The 15,923-nt window shown below is 45.3% G+C and overlaps 1 protein-coding gene across 1 annotated transcript; it reads left to right on the plus strand.

Annotated features, from left to right (window-relative positions):
• The first annotated feature begins 6,994 nt into the window (after positions 1 to 6,994).
• Positions 6,995 to 15,428, plus strand: HOXB9 (homeobox B9). Its single transcript, XM_063354662.1, has 2 exons — positions 6,995 to 7,752; positions 11,228 to 15,428. Exons 1-2 carry the CDS (start codon positions 7,245 to 7,247, stop codon positions 11,461 to 11,463), a joined length of 744 nt encoding a protein of 247 aa, XP_063210732.1. The 5' UTR covers positions 6,995 to 7,244; the 3' UTR covers positions 11,464 to 15,428.
• The last annotated feature ends 495 nt before the right edge of the window (positions 15,429 to 15,923 follow it).

Below are 15,923 nucleotides of genomic sequence, written 5' to 3' on the forward strand. Positions count from 1 at the left end.
GAAATAGAACCGTGTCTTATTTCAGTAGCCGTGATCTACACCTCGGTGTAACGGGTAAAACGTGGGGTTAGGGAACACAAAAGAATTCCGTCCAGCGCATGAAATTAATTGTCCCCGTTGATAAAAATAAGTTTACTAAAGGCCCTGCGGCGCGTCTCCGCCGCGCTTCGCGTTCGTCGTTTCGCTGGCAACGTTTATAGGGACCGGGATGGCGAGCGGGGCTCTGTGCCTTTCCCTATAGTGGTAAAGATTCCGGACTTAGCCATAACCTCTGGATATTTAATTCGGTATGTTTAGTCACCGAGAAGCTCCTGCATCTCGTAAGAAACGTGCCCACGCCTTTAAAGACTGATAAATGCCAAGCCGCGGTCTGTACGCACGTAGCCGCACATAGATGCGCGGCTGATGCTCATTATTTGGGCATTGATCTTTAAGTTCATCGAATATACCATCTTTAGGCAAACCTGTGCGAGGACCACGGCTGCGAAGTTCATGAAACAAAAGGGTTCAGGTGGCGTCAGAAATGCCCACAATATTTCACCACGTCCTTCCTCCGTATCTCAGTGTTGCACGTGGGAATACGCTGTTTAAAAAAAAAAAAAAACAAAACAAAACAAACAAACAAACAAACAAACAAAACCCACACCAACAAAAAAAAACCCACCCAACCAACCAACCAAACAGTATATATCGATATATATACTAAAAACTATAAAAATCCGCGTGAGAAAGAGGGAGTGGGAGAGCTCTGCGTGTCAGAGGGTGTGCTTGGATCTGGGATGAAGTCCACCCATTCCACTTTCTGCAGACTGGAAGCCCGTGGAGTTGTGCGTGTGTGTGAGCAGCCAGCCCATGGAAGCGATTTTCCCTGCACTGGTGTTTCAAATACGCATAAAACCAAGTTTCACATGGTCCTGGCCAGGGCTAGAGAAGCCTGGGACTGGATCTCCCTTCGAGGTTTCAAGAATTAAACTTTGATACCATATCCAGGGTCTAAACCACCATCTGCTGCTACTTTTTGTGGCCGAGAGGATTACTTGGATTTCTTTTTCTTTTTTTTTTTTTTTTCTCTACTCGGAGTGGTAAAAGAAAACGAAAACAAACAACCAAAAAACTTGTATGGCTTTTAAACCGGTGCATGCTTTATTCCCGAAACTGGTGATTCTTGTAGGCGTAGTGCCTATCTCGCCTATAAAACAAACAGCCGCTCAAGGGGAGGAGAGGGAAAGTCAAACAGCGTAAAATAACTCAGAGTTTTCTACCCCACTCACCAGCCCTGTGACTCCTTCCTTAGAAACAACGTGCTACTTGTGTCCTAACTCAAAGCCCTTAAACGGAAAAGGACAATCTGGGAAAGTTAATCATAAACTATTCGGTAATAATGTCCCCATAGGCAACCACTAACCTGCCTTGTAAATGTCTGGGCTTCTGATTTTGATCTCCCTCCTACCCACGTAAATACAGGAAACAAGGGCCAGGGAGGAGAATGGGGGACACAGAGCCGGGAAAGATCAGAATCAGGCCCGGGGGGTCTGTATTGCTGCCTGAAATCGGGAATTGGGACTAATTTCCCAAGGGCTTTGGGAAGGCAGGAGCGGGGAGAGGAGGGTGCGGTGGGCAGGGGGTCCCGCCTGTCCCGCAGGGACCCTTCATTTCTCTTCTTTTCCAAATTAGAAAGATAAGAGCGACCTTACCTGGAGAGGAAGCTGTGTGGGGATGGCTAAAACAACAAGAAAAACAATATCCTCCGCGTAGTTAATTGCCTGGTTTGCGACATGCTGCACATTTCTGCCGTTAATGCAGCAAATTCCCCCCAAGTCGCTCCCCTGCCAGGGTCCAGCCTGTCTGATATTACCCCGACCCGGGATGAGTTTTAATTACGGGCAAAAGTGTTGTGAAAAGAGCTTGTCTGAAAGAAACTCCCTCTTTTTTATTTTGCCAGGGCTCGTGCTCTGGTTTTATGGAAACAATTCCATCGCAAACTTAATTCTTGTACCTGCGCTTGTGTTTTCCCACCCTCTTCCCCTGCCTTGAGTGGGAGCGACAGATTTCTCACCACCACGGGCTGTTACTTCCCTTCCTCCCAGACTAATGAGATTTAGACGACTTTTTTTGGGGGTGGGGGTGGGGGATCAGTTATGTCGTGGTGACCCCAAAGCAGAGCCGGGGGAACCCGCAGCGGTTGCAGCAGCAGCTCCCGGGGTGTAAAATCCGCGGCAGCCGGAGCAAGGCGGGCGCCCAGCTATTTCATGGGAGCTGAATATTATTTCAAGGATGGAGGCGAGGGGAGCTGGGGGGGGGAATTAGTCTAGTAGCCAGAATGCGGGTTCCCGAACAACAATCAAACTTTATTTTAACTTTCTCCCCTTCCAGCTTCGCTTTTCAGATGCACATACGCTTTTACTTTGCAAGGGATCGAAATGCTTTATTAACTGCTGAGATTACAAACCTCATTTGGAATTGGGGTTTTTAGCCAGAGTATACTTTCTGTCCTTGGAAAATTGCCCACATGTGTAACTTGTTTTTGCTTCTCTTCAGACAAGGAATTCCCCCCCCCTCCCTCCCTCCTTCACCACTTACGGATTTTTAACAGACGGCAGCATTCAAACTGAGAGCTAGCACAGGAAATGGCAAAGGTAGATCCTTCGGCTTTTAGGCTACAGAAACTTATTTAACTTTTTTTTTTTTTTTTAAAGGTTTTACTCTTCAGGAGGGATTTTTTGTTGCGCTTTCGTGCATTTGGAGGGGTCCGTGACTGAAGTTTCTTTCATAGCCTCTTAGACCTGCCTAAATGTATCATTCATAAATTATGTTTGCTTTACGCTGAGTTTTTATTTCCGTTTCCTGGCTCTTAAAAAAAAAAAAAAAAGTTATTCCTTGTTGTTGTTGTGATTATCACTATTATTGTTGTTATTATTATTATTATAATTTCGGAATGTTTCATATCGCCTAAAATAAACTCTCAGCCTTTTGAAGGTTGGGTTATCTCAGAATCTGGTCTCCAGACTCTCCATAGCCATGAAGTTCACTCTCAGCTTTTATCCTCTCTTAGCTTACCCTTATCGGCTTCCAAACCTAGACTGGAGAAGCGAATACGCCCCAAGTAACGCGCGTTACACCCCGGCGCCGTGTCAGCCTCTTGGTGTAAAGATCCTGGTGAACCCCTCCAGCCCTGCCCTGTCCGGCTCCGCACCCCCAGGTCTCCTCCACCTTCCCCATATCCCTGATAAAGAGGCAAAATCAGCTGGAAGAAGGTGCCAGTTCTAATAAATGGTAACAACCGTCTTTAAAAAGTGATTAAATATGTTTCCGGTAAGAAATGGCTCATCCGCTCTTTTTTCTTTCCTATGCCAAAACTTATAAATCAGTAAAAGGTGGCAATTGCACAGACTTAAAATCTGCTTGTTTTGAAAATATTTCATATTTGGTTGTTTTCAGCTTAGAAACGCCAACCCAAAGAGTTGTTTGTTAAGGATGGATTTTGGCAGTTGTGTGTTTCAAAGCACTATCTGGAAGTGATTCCTTCTCTCCACAAACAATAAAGAGTATTTATAAACAGTATCTGAGTTCAGAAGCCTCTGGCTTTCCATTGCAAGCTGACAACACTCCGAATTTTTCCTCACAGCCAAATACACTTGGCCCTGATTCTGAAAGCAGGAAAAAGTTTCCACTTCGGACTTTTTTTTTTTTTTAATAACTATTTCCAGTTCCACTTCCCTTTACCAGCTCACAACAACCACATACCTAAAATTAATCTAGTTTGCGAACCGAGCGAAGCTCACACATCCTGCCTCCCCTCTCCCAAAGATTCATCCTTTTAGACTTTTAGACTCTGCTCCGAGGTCACTTTCTCCTTGACGTTTCCTTCTTCAAGATTTTTTCTGCAAACAGAAGAGCTTTTCGTGTAATTTCTGATGGGCTTTATTTGGGGCTTTAAAATACAAACGCCTAGGTGGTGTCCCCCGAAGCAGGCAGCACCGCACGATGCACTCGCTCCAAGCCAGCAGACCTGGGATGAAGCTGTAGTTTGCCTTAAGCCCCTCTCAGAAAAGGCTACAAAGAGATGAGCTATGGGGATATGTATAAAAAATAAACTACTGAACAAACGGAAACCTCCAGAGGAGCAAAAGCAAATGGATTTTGCAGATCTTCTTGTGAGGTTTCCATTCACTGGGGATCTGAAAGCCCTTGGTTTCTGCCTCACAGCCACACTCCTAAGAGTCTTCTTGGTTTAAATTTATATACTACAGAAAATTATATACTCACATGCTGACATAGTTCATCATTATTTATAGGAGGCGCACCAGGATTTTTTTCCAAGAATATATTTATTACAGGTAAGACGTAGCCAATCTATCTAGCAAACAGAGAACAGGTGTTTTGCTTCAATTAACGTTCAATAATTTCATCTATACTTATTCAACATCCTGCTACCAACACGGCTGTTTATCCATCAGTTGTATAAACACATTTCCGTGCGCCAAGCGAGTTTAATCTCCACAACACACTTAAATCAGCCCTTTCCTTTCCCAAGCTCCCATAACATTTGCAGAGTCCCTCCGAACCTCTGGTGAAACAGTCTGATTTTTAGAAATCATTTCTGAAAGGCAATAAAGCCGAGAAATATGACAATGTGAGCAACCAACTCGTATTTCACGTCTGATGACACAGGGTCTTTTCATTTCAAAACTTCCCCAGGAAGTTTAAAAAAAAGGGGGGGGGGGGGGAAGAGATATAGAAATGTGAAAAGTTGGAAAAAGCAGGAATTTCCCCCCCTCGTTTCACACAACCCCCCGTTCGCGTGAGATGCACTGGAGAGAGCAGCGACCCTGCCCCACGCTGCTCACTGGCAGGGGATTTCTCTGCCTTCACCGGTTTAAAGGGGTGAAGTGGAGTTACTTTGGAGCTGACCCCCCCGGAACGGAGAGGAGAGTTTGCAGGTCAGTGGGGAGTACTCACCTGGTGACATTTACCCACGGCTGGCTTTGCAAGGTCTTAGCCCAGAGGCTGGAGAGGGCTCCCCAACCACTCCTCAAACCTCACCTTGGCTGGAGCCTGCAGACTGACTCTGCTTTTCCAGCCCAGGGAGGATTTTGAGCTGGTTGGGGGGTTCTTGCTACCCTGATGGATGCAAAAATCAAAAATAAATCTGACCTCCGCCATTAAGCTCCGGCTCTCCTTGCCCACCATCCCGACCCTCTCGATTTTTTTTAAATGAAAATGGACAGCTTCCTAATAGCGCCTCATTTAGAGGAGCTCTGGTCCTGGACATGGGGAAACGTGTCCCTCCATCAGGCTTTAGGGCAGATGCTCGTGGAAAAGCACCGCTTATAGCAATAAGGGAAAAATCTCAGGCTTTGGGTGGAGGTTTTTAAGCGCATTCATAATCTTCCAGTACCAGTAAAACACCTCTGGTAGCAATTTCCCACATCCGTTTTGTGCAGGCACAGACATATGGACACACGCACACACACTCTCATACGGACAGGGAGAAATGCGAAATATATTCTTCCTTCATTTGAGGCGGCTATCAGCACCCCTCAATGTTATTATTAGCCTGTTAATATAGACCTCCATCCCCATACACTTCAGGAAGGGTTCGCGATGATTTATCATTCCTAGAAATATCTTTGCCCTTCACTTTAAATATCCTTCAGTGTTGGGGTGAGAGGGAGAAGGGCGGAGGGGCAATAGATTAAAGGAGGCAAATTGATCCAGACTGTTACAGCTGAAGTCCAGGGAAACACTTTTGCCGTAATCACAGAGCGCACCTTTCCCTTAACCAACATTTACGACGCCGTCGGACCATCTTGCAATAATGGGATTTATCATCATAACTTGGTAAAACTGACCCCGTTACCCCGCATCATTTGTGCTGGGAGCCGCACCGGGCTCCAACCCCGCGTCAATCATTCGGTGCAAGGTAAAAAAAACCCGAAATCGTCGCGTTTTCCAAAAACACGCGGAATATGCAAGCGGGACAGGCGAGGGGGGTGTGTGTTTGACACGCACACACTCCGTGGGCACATACATGTGAGGTGTGAGGGGGGGCACGGTGACTGAAAACGCGAGGGATTCCTTTTTTGCCCCCTTTCTTTTCCACAGGCAATAAATTCAAGGCTATAAAAATCAAAGAAAGCTAATGTAAGTTTTATTAAACTATTTAACCATCACAAGTTTAAGGCATTCTGTAACAAAGCCGGATCAGTGGCGCACTGTATTTTACTAGCCTTGTAAAGTTAAATGAAGGCTTCTGATTTCAGCGATGTGGGAAACTATTTTAGCCCAAGCAAAGCAACCCTGAGATTATACCGCCAAACATGCGAACATACGTTCATATGCAGAGATATTTTAAATATATATATGTAGAGATGTATATATAAGCGTGAAGTGTAAGGCAGGCTTTGGATGGATACAGGGGTTGCGGCTCGGCAGCTGCCTGGTCAAAGTTGCAATGCCCCGTCCACGCCAGTGACATTTTAAATTTCATATTTACCCACATTATTTTTACCGTGTTAACAATCCATTTTCCCATCCCAGCTGGTTAATTATTCGTAACGCCCTCCCCCCCCCCCTCCCCGCTATCTAGATCTGTCTTTTTCTTTACAAAAACGCATATATGTGTGGCTCTACGTGTATATGCCTGTAATGCAGGCACACACATGTATGTATATGAAATCACGGCGGGGGGGGAGTGGTGGTTTGTACTTATTCTCTGATTTTTTGCTATCGTACTCTGGAGCCCGAGTGGCGAAGAATAGCTTTTATCTCTATTCCCCCATGATGGTTATTAAAGGCAAAGCGAGCACATCAGCATCTTTCTTTAAAAAAAAAATGATAAAAAATATCCGCCCCCCCCCCCTTTCCGGACCCCCCCCTTAATATTTCGGGAGCAAATCTAGGAAGGGATATTAGCCCCAGCTCTGCCCGTTTGGTGGCTTTTCGAAACTCCTGACGTTTTGCAACATTGCATAAACATAAAACAATCCATCCTTGATATGGAATGCAAGGGCGGATGACAGCGCAGCGCAGCCCCCTCGGCTTCGATTGATTTACGCCGAGACTGACGCTTTATCAGGCACACGAAAAAAGTTTGACCAATCATTTTGCTGGGAGCTCACAACACAGCAGCCCAACTGTACTTTGTTGGCTGGGAAGTTGGAGAAGGGGGTAGAGTACAAATCTAGATCTGTCCTATATATTTTTTTCCCTTCATTGAACCGTGCTTTGTATGATGTCTGAGAATGTCCATTTCTGGGACTCTTAGCAATTATTATGTCGACTCTATTATAAGTCATGAAAGTGAAGACTCGCCTTCAGCTAAATTTTCATCTGGGCAATATACAAGTTCCAGGCAAGCTGGGCACAATGAGCATCTAGAATTCCCCTCCTGTAGTTTTCAGCCAAAACCTCCAGTTTTCAGCGCCTCCTGGACTCCTTTGAATCCACATTCTTCTGGTACCCTTCCTGCCGTCTACCATCCATATATTCAACATCAAAGCGTCCCATCTGATAGCAGGTATCTCCGGAGCTGGCTGGATCCAGTACCCAGAGCAGAGAACCTCCCCGGGCAGGGGTCTGTTAAGGCAGAGCCGCTGCTGGGCCGTCCCGGGGATGTCCATAAACAGGGAACACAGGAGTACAATTTAGAAACTTCTGCTGCAAGGGAAGGGATCGTTTCCAATCAAAGGCCCAGCTTCGAGGACAATAAAGTTTGTGAAGGAAGCGAAGACAAAGACAGGACAGATCAAAGTAAGTTATAAAAGTGAGGAAGTAAACAGTATAAAAGCTGGAGGAGGTGCAATAAAAGGGGACAATGCTGCGTAAAGTTTAAAATCAGGGCTTAAAGAAAAGTCTCAGCTTGCTGATGCCAACCTAAGGGGAGAGGTGGGGAGGGGAGAGGGGTGGCATTGTCTCTGCCGGTAAATAAAAATAAAAATAAAAATGAGCGTCGTCTCTGGGCTTAAACAGAGTCCAGAGCGGACAAAAGCTGGAGCGAGTCATCCTCTTTGCTACAAAGCGCTGGCTCCGGCAGCAGAGACCACTTTAGTAAGCGGGAGTAAATCTGCGCGGGTGCGGGCGGAGGGGAAGGGAAGGGACGGGGGGAGCCCGTGGATGTTGGGGAGAAAGGTGGGGAAAGGGGAGCGGAGGGCGGCGGCGTTGGGGGGGGGGGATGGGGAGAAAGAAGGAGAAGAAGGGGGGAAAGAGGAGAAATTGCGGAGGAAAAGTTCACGTGGGGGAAGTAAACAGCAGCGGGGGCTTTTCCGTGCCCGCCGCCCCGGTGCACCGGGCAGATGCGGGGACGGGCTCGCTGCCCTGCTCACCCCCTCTGCGGCTCTCGGCGGCGGTGGCTTTTCTTTCATTCCTCGTATTTGTCTGTTTATTTGTTGTTGGTTTATATTTTTTAAGTTGTGTATTAAACGCAAGGGTTCGGGGTATGAATATTTCAAAATCACGCTCTTTCCCAGTAAAAAAAAAAAAATGAGGGAGGGGGGTGCTTCCAACTTAATTAGCTTTTATTTGTAATCTCGCCAGATTGGGGAAACAGTTAAACTTCAGCATGTGCTTTTTTTTCGCGAGCTGGCTTGTCTTTTTTCTCCTGAAATATCGAAAAAAAAAAATCATTCACCTTGAAAATACTTAATAATACCATCAATAATGCTATTAATAAGACTATTATTAATAATAATGATAATATTATTATAATAACGCTAATAATAATAACGCGATGGCGTTTGAGTAAGAAAGAGGCAGTATCTTCCCCTCGTACCGATCCGGCTGGTCCCTGGTTTCCATCTGAGAGGAAAAGCGGAGCCAAAGCCCGAGCAAAGGGGGGACTTGTCTTCACCCCACGGTAAATATTTTGCAGTGAAAGCCCAAGTTTTCCAAACTGGCGGAGGAGCAGCCCCCGCCGAGGGTATAACTGCTCGGAGTCTGTGCAGGACGCACTGACACAGTCATTCTTTTTCCCCTTGAATTAACTTCTATTTCCCCCCCTCCCTCGCCGTGGAAGAGCAGCAGAGATTGCCATTGCAACCATACCATCAAAAATACAGTATATTCTCGCCCTTCATGATTTCCTCTCCTCCTTGTGCAGGATGTTATGGTGACATTTTTTTTTTCCTATCATTTAACTTGCACACAGACACACAGGCACACACACACGCACACACACACACAAAAAGAAAGTCCTGTTCTATTGTACTGGGCAGAGGTCCAGAACAAACTGCAACCGTGAGGTGAATGATTTGAGAGAATTAAACATCCAGGTTCTGTGCTCAATGTCCCTGAAATTGAATATATAAAAATCTTGTCCAAGAAAATGTTATTAAGTTATAAGTGCAGGGACCCGCGCTAAGAGGATGCTGTGTGGTTTCTATGGCATGTGGTTACGACGCATATTTTGTTTTAAATAATAGTTTAATTTGGGCTGATGTTGAGAGCTTGCCAGGGCTGGGAGACGGAGCTGTTTTGCAGAAAGTACTCCCACCAATTTCCCTGACTCTTTCAATTTTTGAAAGTATTTCGCAATAATGAATCTCCGCCCTGTGCAGGGCACAGGGATCTGTTAATTTATTTGCTGGATTTTAAAGAAAAGATGTGTCAGAACCTCTTCCCATTCGCTTTCCTGTTCAGGGATTTGTGTATCGTGAATAGATAAAGCAACATTCGCGTTTGAATTATCTTATATTTTAACGATCCAAGATGTGACCAAAAAATAAACCCAAACCGAATAAAAATCTGTTATGAAGCAGAGCCCTCCATCGCCATTAAAGGATGGGTAGCAGGATTAACAGTATCAATTATTAACAGCTTTCTTCCTCTTTAATATTTAATTCTGCATATTAGATCAAGTCAATTACATTAAGGAAATAGCCGTGCAAATTTGTAAGAGGCAGTACTTACAGTGGAAGATTAACCGGATTATTTTTTAAAAATATTCAATATATTTCATTTTACGTAGAGGAAACGTTCTGATGGCGCGCGCGTGTGTGTATGTATGTATTTATAATGGTCCATTTAATTGGTGTAAAGGTTTATGGCTTCAGTCATAATTTCAGAGGAGGCAAAGGAAATAAAATAGAAATACGTGGTCTGTCTATAACCCTTCATTTCACTCTTTCCCGCCTCACAGTTACCCAACGGTCAGCTAATATTTGCACGTGATTAGTAAATGCTCTATTATTTACCCTAAACCCACTTCACCTTTGGGTGCGACCTGCACCACCACCGTGTCTGCGGGGGTGAGTTCTGCGCCCAAAATGTTGTTTTCTCCCCCCTCTTCCCCCTCTTCCCCCTCCTTGAATAAGCTAATTCCTGAAATGTCCTTTTCGCAAAAAAAATTCCCACGTAACTTCTCCCACACGCGAGGGTGACGGGCAGCCTGTTATTTATTTTTGGCCGCATTTGCAGCCCTGCAAATGTCCGTGTCTCTGGGTAACACTGTCCAGATCTCCGGCAGCAGGGTCCAGCCAGCCCCTCAGAGGATGTTTATTGTATCGCGACCGTTTCTTGCCACATACCAAAAAAATAAGCAGGATTTATGAAAGGTTTCTCCAGACCCCCTCTCTCTGCTCTTTTCCTGCGCGACGTGGCTGTGGGAGCAAATCTGGAGACACGTGGGAAAACACGTCTGAAAAATATAGAATATATACAATTTTTTTTTTTCATGGATTTCTTTGTATATATGGTGCGTAACGTGCGTTATGCAAATCTCTAAGTGCATGTGGGTGTTTACCTGGCAGAGATGGACGTGGGGAAAAGTGGGGGGAGCTCTGCCGGGGGCACGTGTGAGCCCAAACACACGTGTGTGCACGGGTACGTGTGTGCACACACACGCGTGTGCAGGGAGACATGTGTGTGCGCACACACGCGTGTGCGGGGCAACGTGTGCGTGCACAAACGCGTGTGCGGGGGCATGTGTGTGCACAGACACGCGTGTGAGCACATCTGTGGGTGTAACCCCGTGTCCGCGGGTCCTGGGCCCCCCCACTTAGGAGACACGGGGGTGCCTGTGCATTTCGGGATCGCCCCCCCGCCCCATCTGCGCAGCCTGACGGTCCCGTATGATTTCCGTACGGCCTCTGCTGCCAACGCCTGTGGCGGGGAGCGTTTTTCACCCGGGCGTGCATATGCGTCCGTGTAATCTTAATATTTGATGGCATGATTAAAACCTTCTGAGAAACACTCAAGCTGCATCGTATTGATCTTGCTGCTTTTCTTTCAGCCAACCCAGCTGCCAGCTGGCTTCACGCCCGTTCCTCCAGGAAAAAACGATGCCCTTACACCAAATACCAGACCCTGGAACTAGAGAAGGAGTTTTTATTCAATATGTACCTGACGAGGGACCGTAGACACGAAGTGGCCAGACTCCTCAACCTGAGTGAGAGACAAGTCAAAATCTGGTTTCAGAACCGAAGGATGAAAATGAAGAAAATGAACAAGGAACAGGGCAAAGAATGAAAAAGAAAAAAAAAAACAAAACAAACCCGACAAAAACCCAGAAAAGCAACATCCCCCCCCATCCCCTTCCCCCCCCAGCTCCCAGCCTCCGCGGCCGCGCACCCCCACTGTAGTGCTGCCAAACACCCCAAACACGAGGGGAAAAACCTCCCCGTGTCCCATCTCCACCTTTGCATGCGAGATGTTGCTTTATTTTTTTTTTTTTAAATCTTCTTAGTATTGCCACATAGGAGGCAACTTAGCCTAAACTGCAGCTCCTTTTTGGGGACACATGCTGGGTTTTGTTTCTGTTCTCTTGTTTTCTTTCTCTATTTCCCCCCCCCTTTCTCTTTTCTTCTCCCTGCAGTGGAACATAGACACAGGCTCCTGTCTGAGCAGCAGCTTTCTCTGCTCGCATTTTCTCCATGGAAAGCAAGACGGCAAACACAACTGGCCGCAAACAACCCTGGCCCAAGCCCCCACCAAACCTCGCTGTCTTTCTTTATCCACGTAAGGACAATGATTCTCTATAACATTCACAACACCCCGGCGCACACACACACACACGTTGAGGTGGCCAAGGAACCAGACGATTTAATTAAACTACTGCAAGACAGACACATTCGTAAGACTTGCGTTTAATTGCACCCAACAAATCATTTTCAATTCGCCAACTTTATACCGGGGTAGTCGGTTAATGACAGCCCAGCTCCCAACCGGGCTGGGTTTCTTTTCTTTTATTTTTGTCTTTCTTTCTTTCTTTCTATTTTTTTTTAGTTTGTTTTATTATGCGGGATTTTTATTTGAATCGTGCCATGGCAGATATGTGACTTTGACCTGAAAGTTTAGTAGGATCTTTACAGGCAGCCCTCCTCATCTGGTAGTTTTATACTGGGTCACTTGGAAGAGGAGAAAGGACGGGGAGGGAGGCGAGAGAGTGTGTGGGGGGCACTCTCAGAGCCGCATTGTAAATTATTTAGGAGAAAAAGGGGCGGAAGAACCCCTGCCAACTTATTCCTAACTTTTAGAGGAGAGGAAGAAAGGGATTTTCTAGTTAAAAAACTACCTTAGTAGAGCTATAAGGGAGGGGAAGGTTGTGTTCTTAGTGCTAGCATATTTATAATTTATTGTGAATTGACTTTTCCTAAAGCAGTAGGCTGTTGCAGAGATAAAGTGCCAACCCTAGCCTGTGTGTATTTCTTCCCCCTCCCGTTTGCTGAGATGCTTTTAATACTTGAATGTCGGTGGGGTTTTGTTGGGGTGGGGTTTTTGTGGGTGGTTTTGTTGTTTTTTTTTTCGTCTGAAGCGAGCTCCCGGCATGTTTTCCCATTGCCACCCGCTTTCCTCCGGGGCCCGGTGCCACGCCGGGGCCCCGCCGCCTCCCCGGGGAAGGAACCTCGTCCCGCGGGTGGCACCGGGGGATGCGTCGGCTCCGCGCCATCCTCATCCTCATCCCCAAGAAGGGTTTAGAGTAACAAATCTGGACCTTGCTGGTCTCATGTCACGCCGGCCGGAGCTGATTTCTCATCTGACAGATCCGCTGGAGGTTTCTCCAACCCGCCCGGGCGGGACTGGTTTCCGTTTATCTCTGTAAGACTTAACTTTGTTTTGGGAAGGGAGGGGGGGGAACGGGAGGAGGGAGGGGGTCCGGGGGGGTTAGTACCAGTCGATTATATGGTGGGTATTGTAAACTGTGTTTGTGGTTGTGTTTCTGTGACTGTTGAAGCTCGTTTTCTGTTTCTACTGTGGCTTTTTAAGTATGCGAAGAGTTCTGCAGTTGATAGTGGATGGAAAATGTCGAAATAAACCTCTCTCGTTTTCTTCGTGTGCAAATTTGTATATTTAGCTGCCAGGAGGCTTTCTAGGAACAAGGCGAGTGTAAGGTGCCTAGTTTTAATAGGGCGGGGGGGGGGAATAGAGAAAAGAAATTTATTTCTGCTGTATATCTGAAGGAGCCAGTGCAGATCTGATTTCAGAAGTGACTAATTTGTGTATCCTCAGCGTCAGGTTTTGTGAGACCACTTTTATCTGGTGAACAGGGATTGCTCTGGGAAGGAGCGATAGGCAGATTTGTGTTTTTGGAAAGTGTTCCTGCCTTTTTTTTTTTTTTTTTGCCTCCCCCCTCCCCCCCCCCGCCATGATCCAGAGATAAGAATCAAGTAGCTGCGCCTCGGTGCACTGAAATTTCCACCACTTCAATTCCCCTTGAAAGGGGTTAAAAAATAAATAAATAAAATCTCCTACTCGACAAGAAACCGAATCTTAACTGTTTAAGACCATTCCTCAGAAAGTTTTGTGCCTTTTTTTTCCTTTTTTTTTTTAATGCCTAGACTTTCTCATGTAAAACTTTCCATCATGAAGTAGCTCCTTGGGGGTTTCAAAATTTAACTGTTCTGTTGCCGGAGGGTGTTAAATGTAACCAAACTTCACCCTGTGCCAAAGCGCCTAATCTCCTTCCTCGAAACTCAATTAAGAAAAGCTGTTTCGGAGACATTTTGAGCCGAGGAAAAAAAAGTTGGTGGCAGCAGCATCATTTCTCTAAATCTGGATTTATTAAAAATAAATAAATAAATAGTGGGTCAGAAAAGTTGATTTATCTGTGTTTAAGCTGGGCAGTCAAATTTTTCAGTTTTGTTTGATTCTTCTCAAGGATGGATGAATTTCAAATCTGCTTCGTGCTGAATTGGTGTGTTCCTCATCTCTCGAACTGAGTATGGACTTGCCTAAATCCTCATTACTATATTTTTCAGAAGCGTATCCGTGACTTAATTGATGTTTGCAACCCATCGGCCACTAGGATTTAGAAACGTTTTTCACTTTCCTTAGAATTGTGGTAAAGAGCGGATATTTTTAAGACGACGATATAAGGTTCTTTTTAAATAGAATTTAAAATGTTAGTTCATTTTATTAGGAAATATGCTTACTTAAGGAATGTTGGAAAAACTGTCTTCTGTAGCATCAGCCCGGATGTATTTTCCAGAGATGTTTAATGCTCCAGAATAAAAATCGATTTTAGAACAACAGCTCCTATATGTCATTGTGTTATACTGCTTCATCTAAAATTTCAGAAATATTTTTATTGTGTTTTCCTGTGTTCTTTAGTGGCTCGTTAAGTGTATTATAAGAACCAATTTTTGCTTTGTCCAGAGGCAAATGGAGATAATTCCTCTCTGGCGTAGCGAGTGCTTATTTGGTCCCACGCAAACTTGCTGCCTTTCTAAATACTTTTTTATTTTTAAATCGGAGATCTTTAATCTTTGGTTACATTTACCGGTGGCTGCTTGTTTGTTTGCTTGTTTATTTGTTTGTTTTTGAGGGCTTGATCTTTGCTTTCCCGCATCAGCCTTAGGGGACCAGAAGCAAAGGCGCAGAGTGGGCTGGCTTTATTTGACTTTCTTTGGCTTATTCCCCTACCGCCCAAGGAAAACTTTGCTAAAGAAAAATTAGAAACCCAAAACAAACAGTGAGAAACCCCACCCCGCTTTCCCTGCTTGGCATCACCTCGGATTTGACACGCGGTTCCTTTTTCCAAGGGCTCAATGAGCGGCTCCTATAACTCCGTCTCTAAATTCGTTTGACGTTTTATTGCTCATGAAGAAATACAAGCGCTTGGAAAGTGTTTCTATCTCTATATTTAAAAAACAAACAAACCCTAAGACCTGCTCAGCCCTGCAGGAAGCAGGTAGTGAGAAATATAACCAAGAATCTCTCTCCACTAATTTTTAACATAATGGGCGCTCTAAAGGGCAATATTTCACTTCTTAAAAAAAATCCTTTCTTTGGGGCAGCTCTGAAAAGAAAACAAAAGAAGAAGAAAGATATTTGGAACTTAGTGAGGGAAGAGAGAGAAAGGGAAGTAACTTGTCATAAAAAAAGGAAAATTCAGTGCAGTGTGCTGCAATAAAAGAATATGACCGCTATAAAACTTTATAGGGTATAAATTTCTGAAGGTTAAGGAACTAAACGGCTGTAAAGCAAACAGTGCAAGAAAACTTTCAGGAACTCCTAAATTACTACAACGACTTGGGAATGTGGGGAAACCCAACGTGTAAATGCTCTTGTTTCTGCTTCAGTTCCATACAAAGTTCCCCCTTTTTTTTCCTTTTTTCTCTTTTTTTTTGTTTTTTAGGGGTGGGGGTATTTAAGAAATAAGCGGGGGGGGGGGAGAGGGAAGAGGGAGAGAAAAGGTGGGGAGGGACTTCGGCTAATTTATTCTTCTCTTGCAGATGCCGTGAAAATCCAGCGCTCTGGATGATTCCCTTTGTTCTTTTTTTTTTTTTTCCCCTTCTCCCCCCCCCGCTTTTTTTTTCTTTTTCCTTTAAAGCAATTCCAGGCTGCCAGAACGCTGAGCCGTGCACACAACAACACACACACACACAGGGGCACCCCCCCCGCACACACTCGAAGTTCTGGCGAGACGTCTGGGCTTGGGAAGCTCTTTATCGGTTTACAGCTCTGGCCTTCCCCCTCCAGAGCAGAAT

This window comes from Chroicocephalus ridibundus, chromosome 17 (assembly GCF_963924245.1).
Source record: "Chroicocephalus ridibundus chromosome 17, bChrRid1.1, whole genome shotgun sequence".
NCBI lineage: Eukaryota > Metazoa > Chordata > Aves > Charadriiformes > Laridae > Chroicocephalus > Chroicocephalus ridibundus.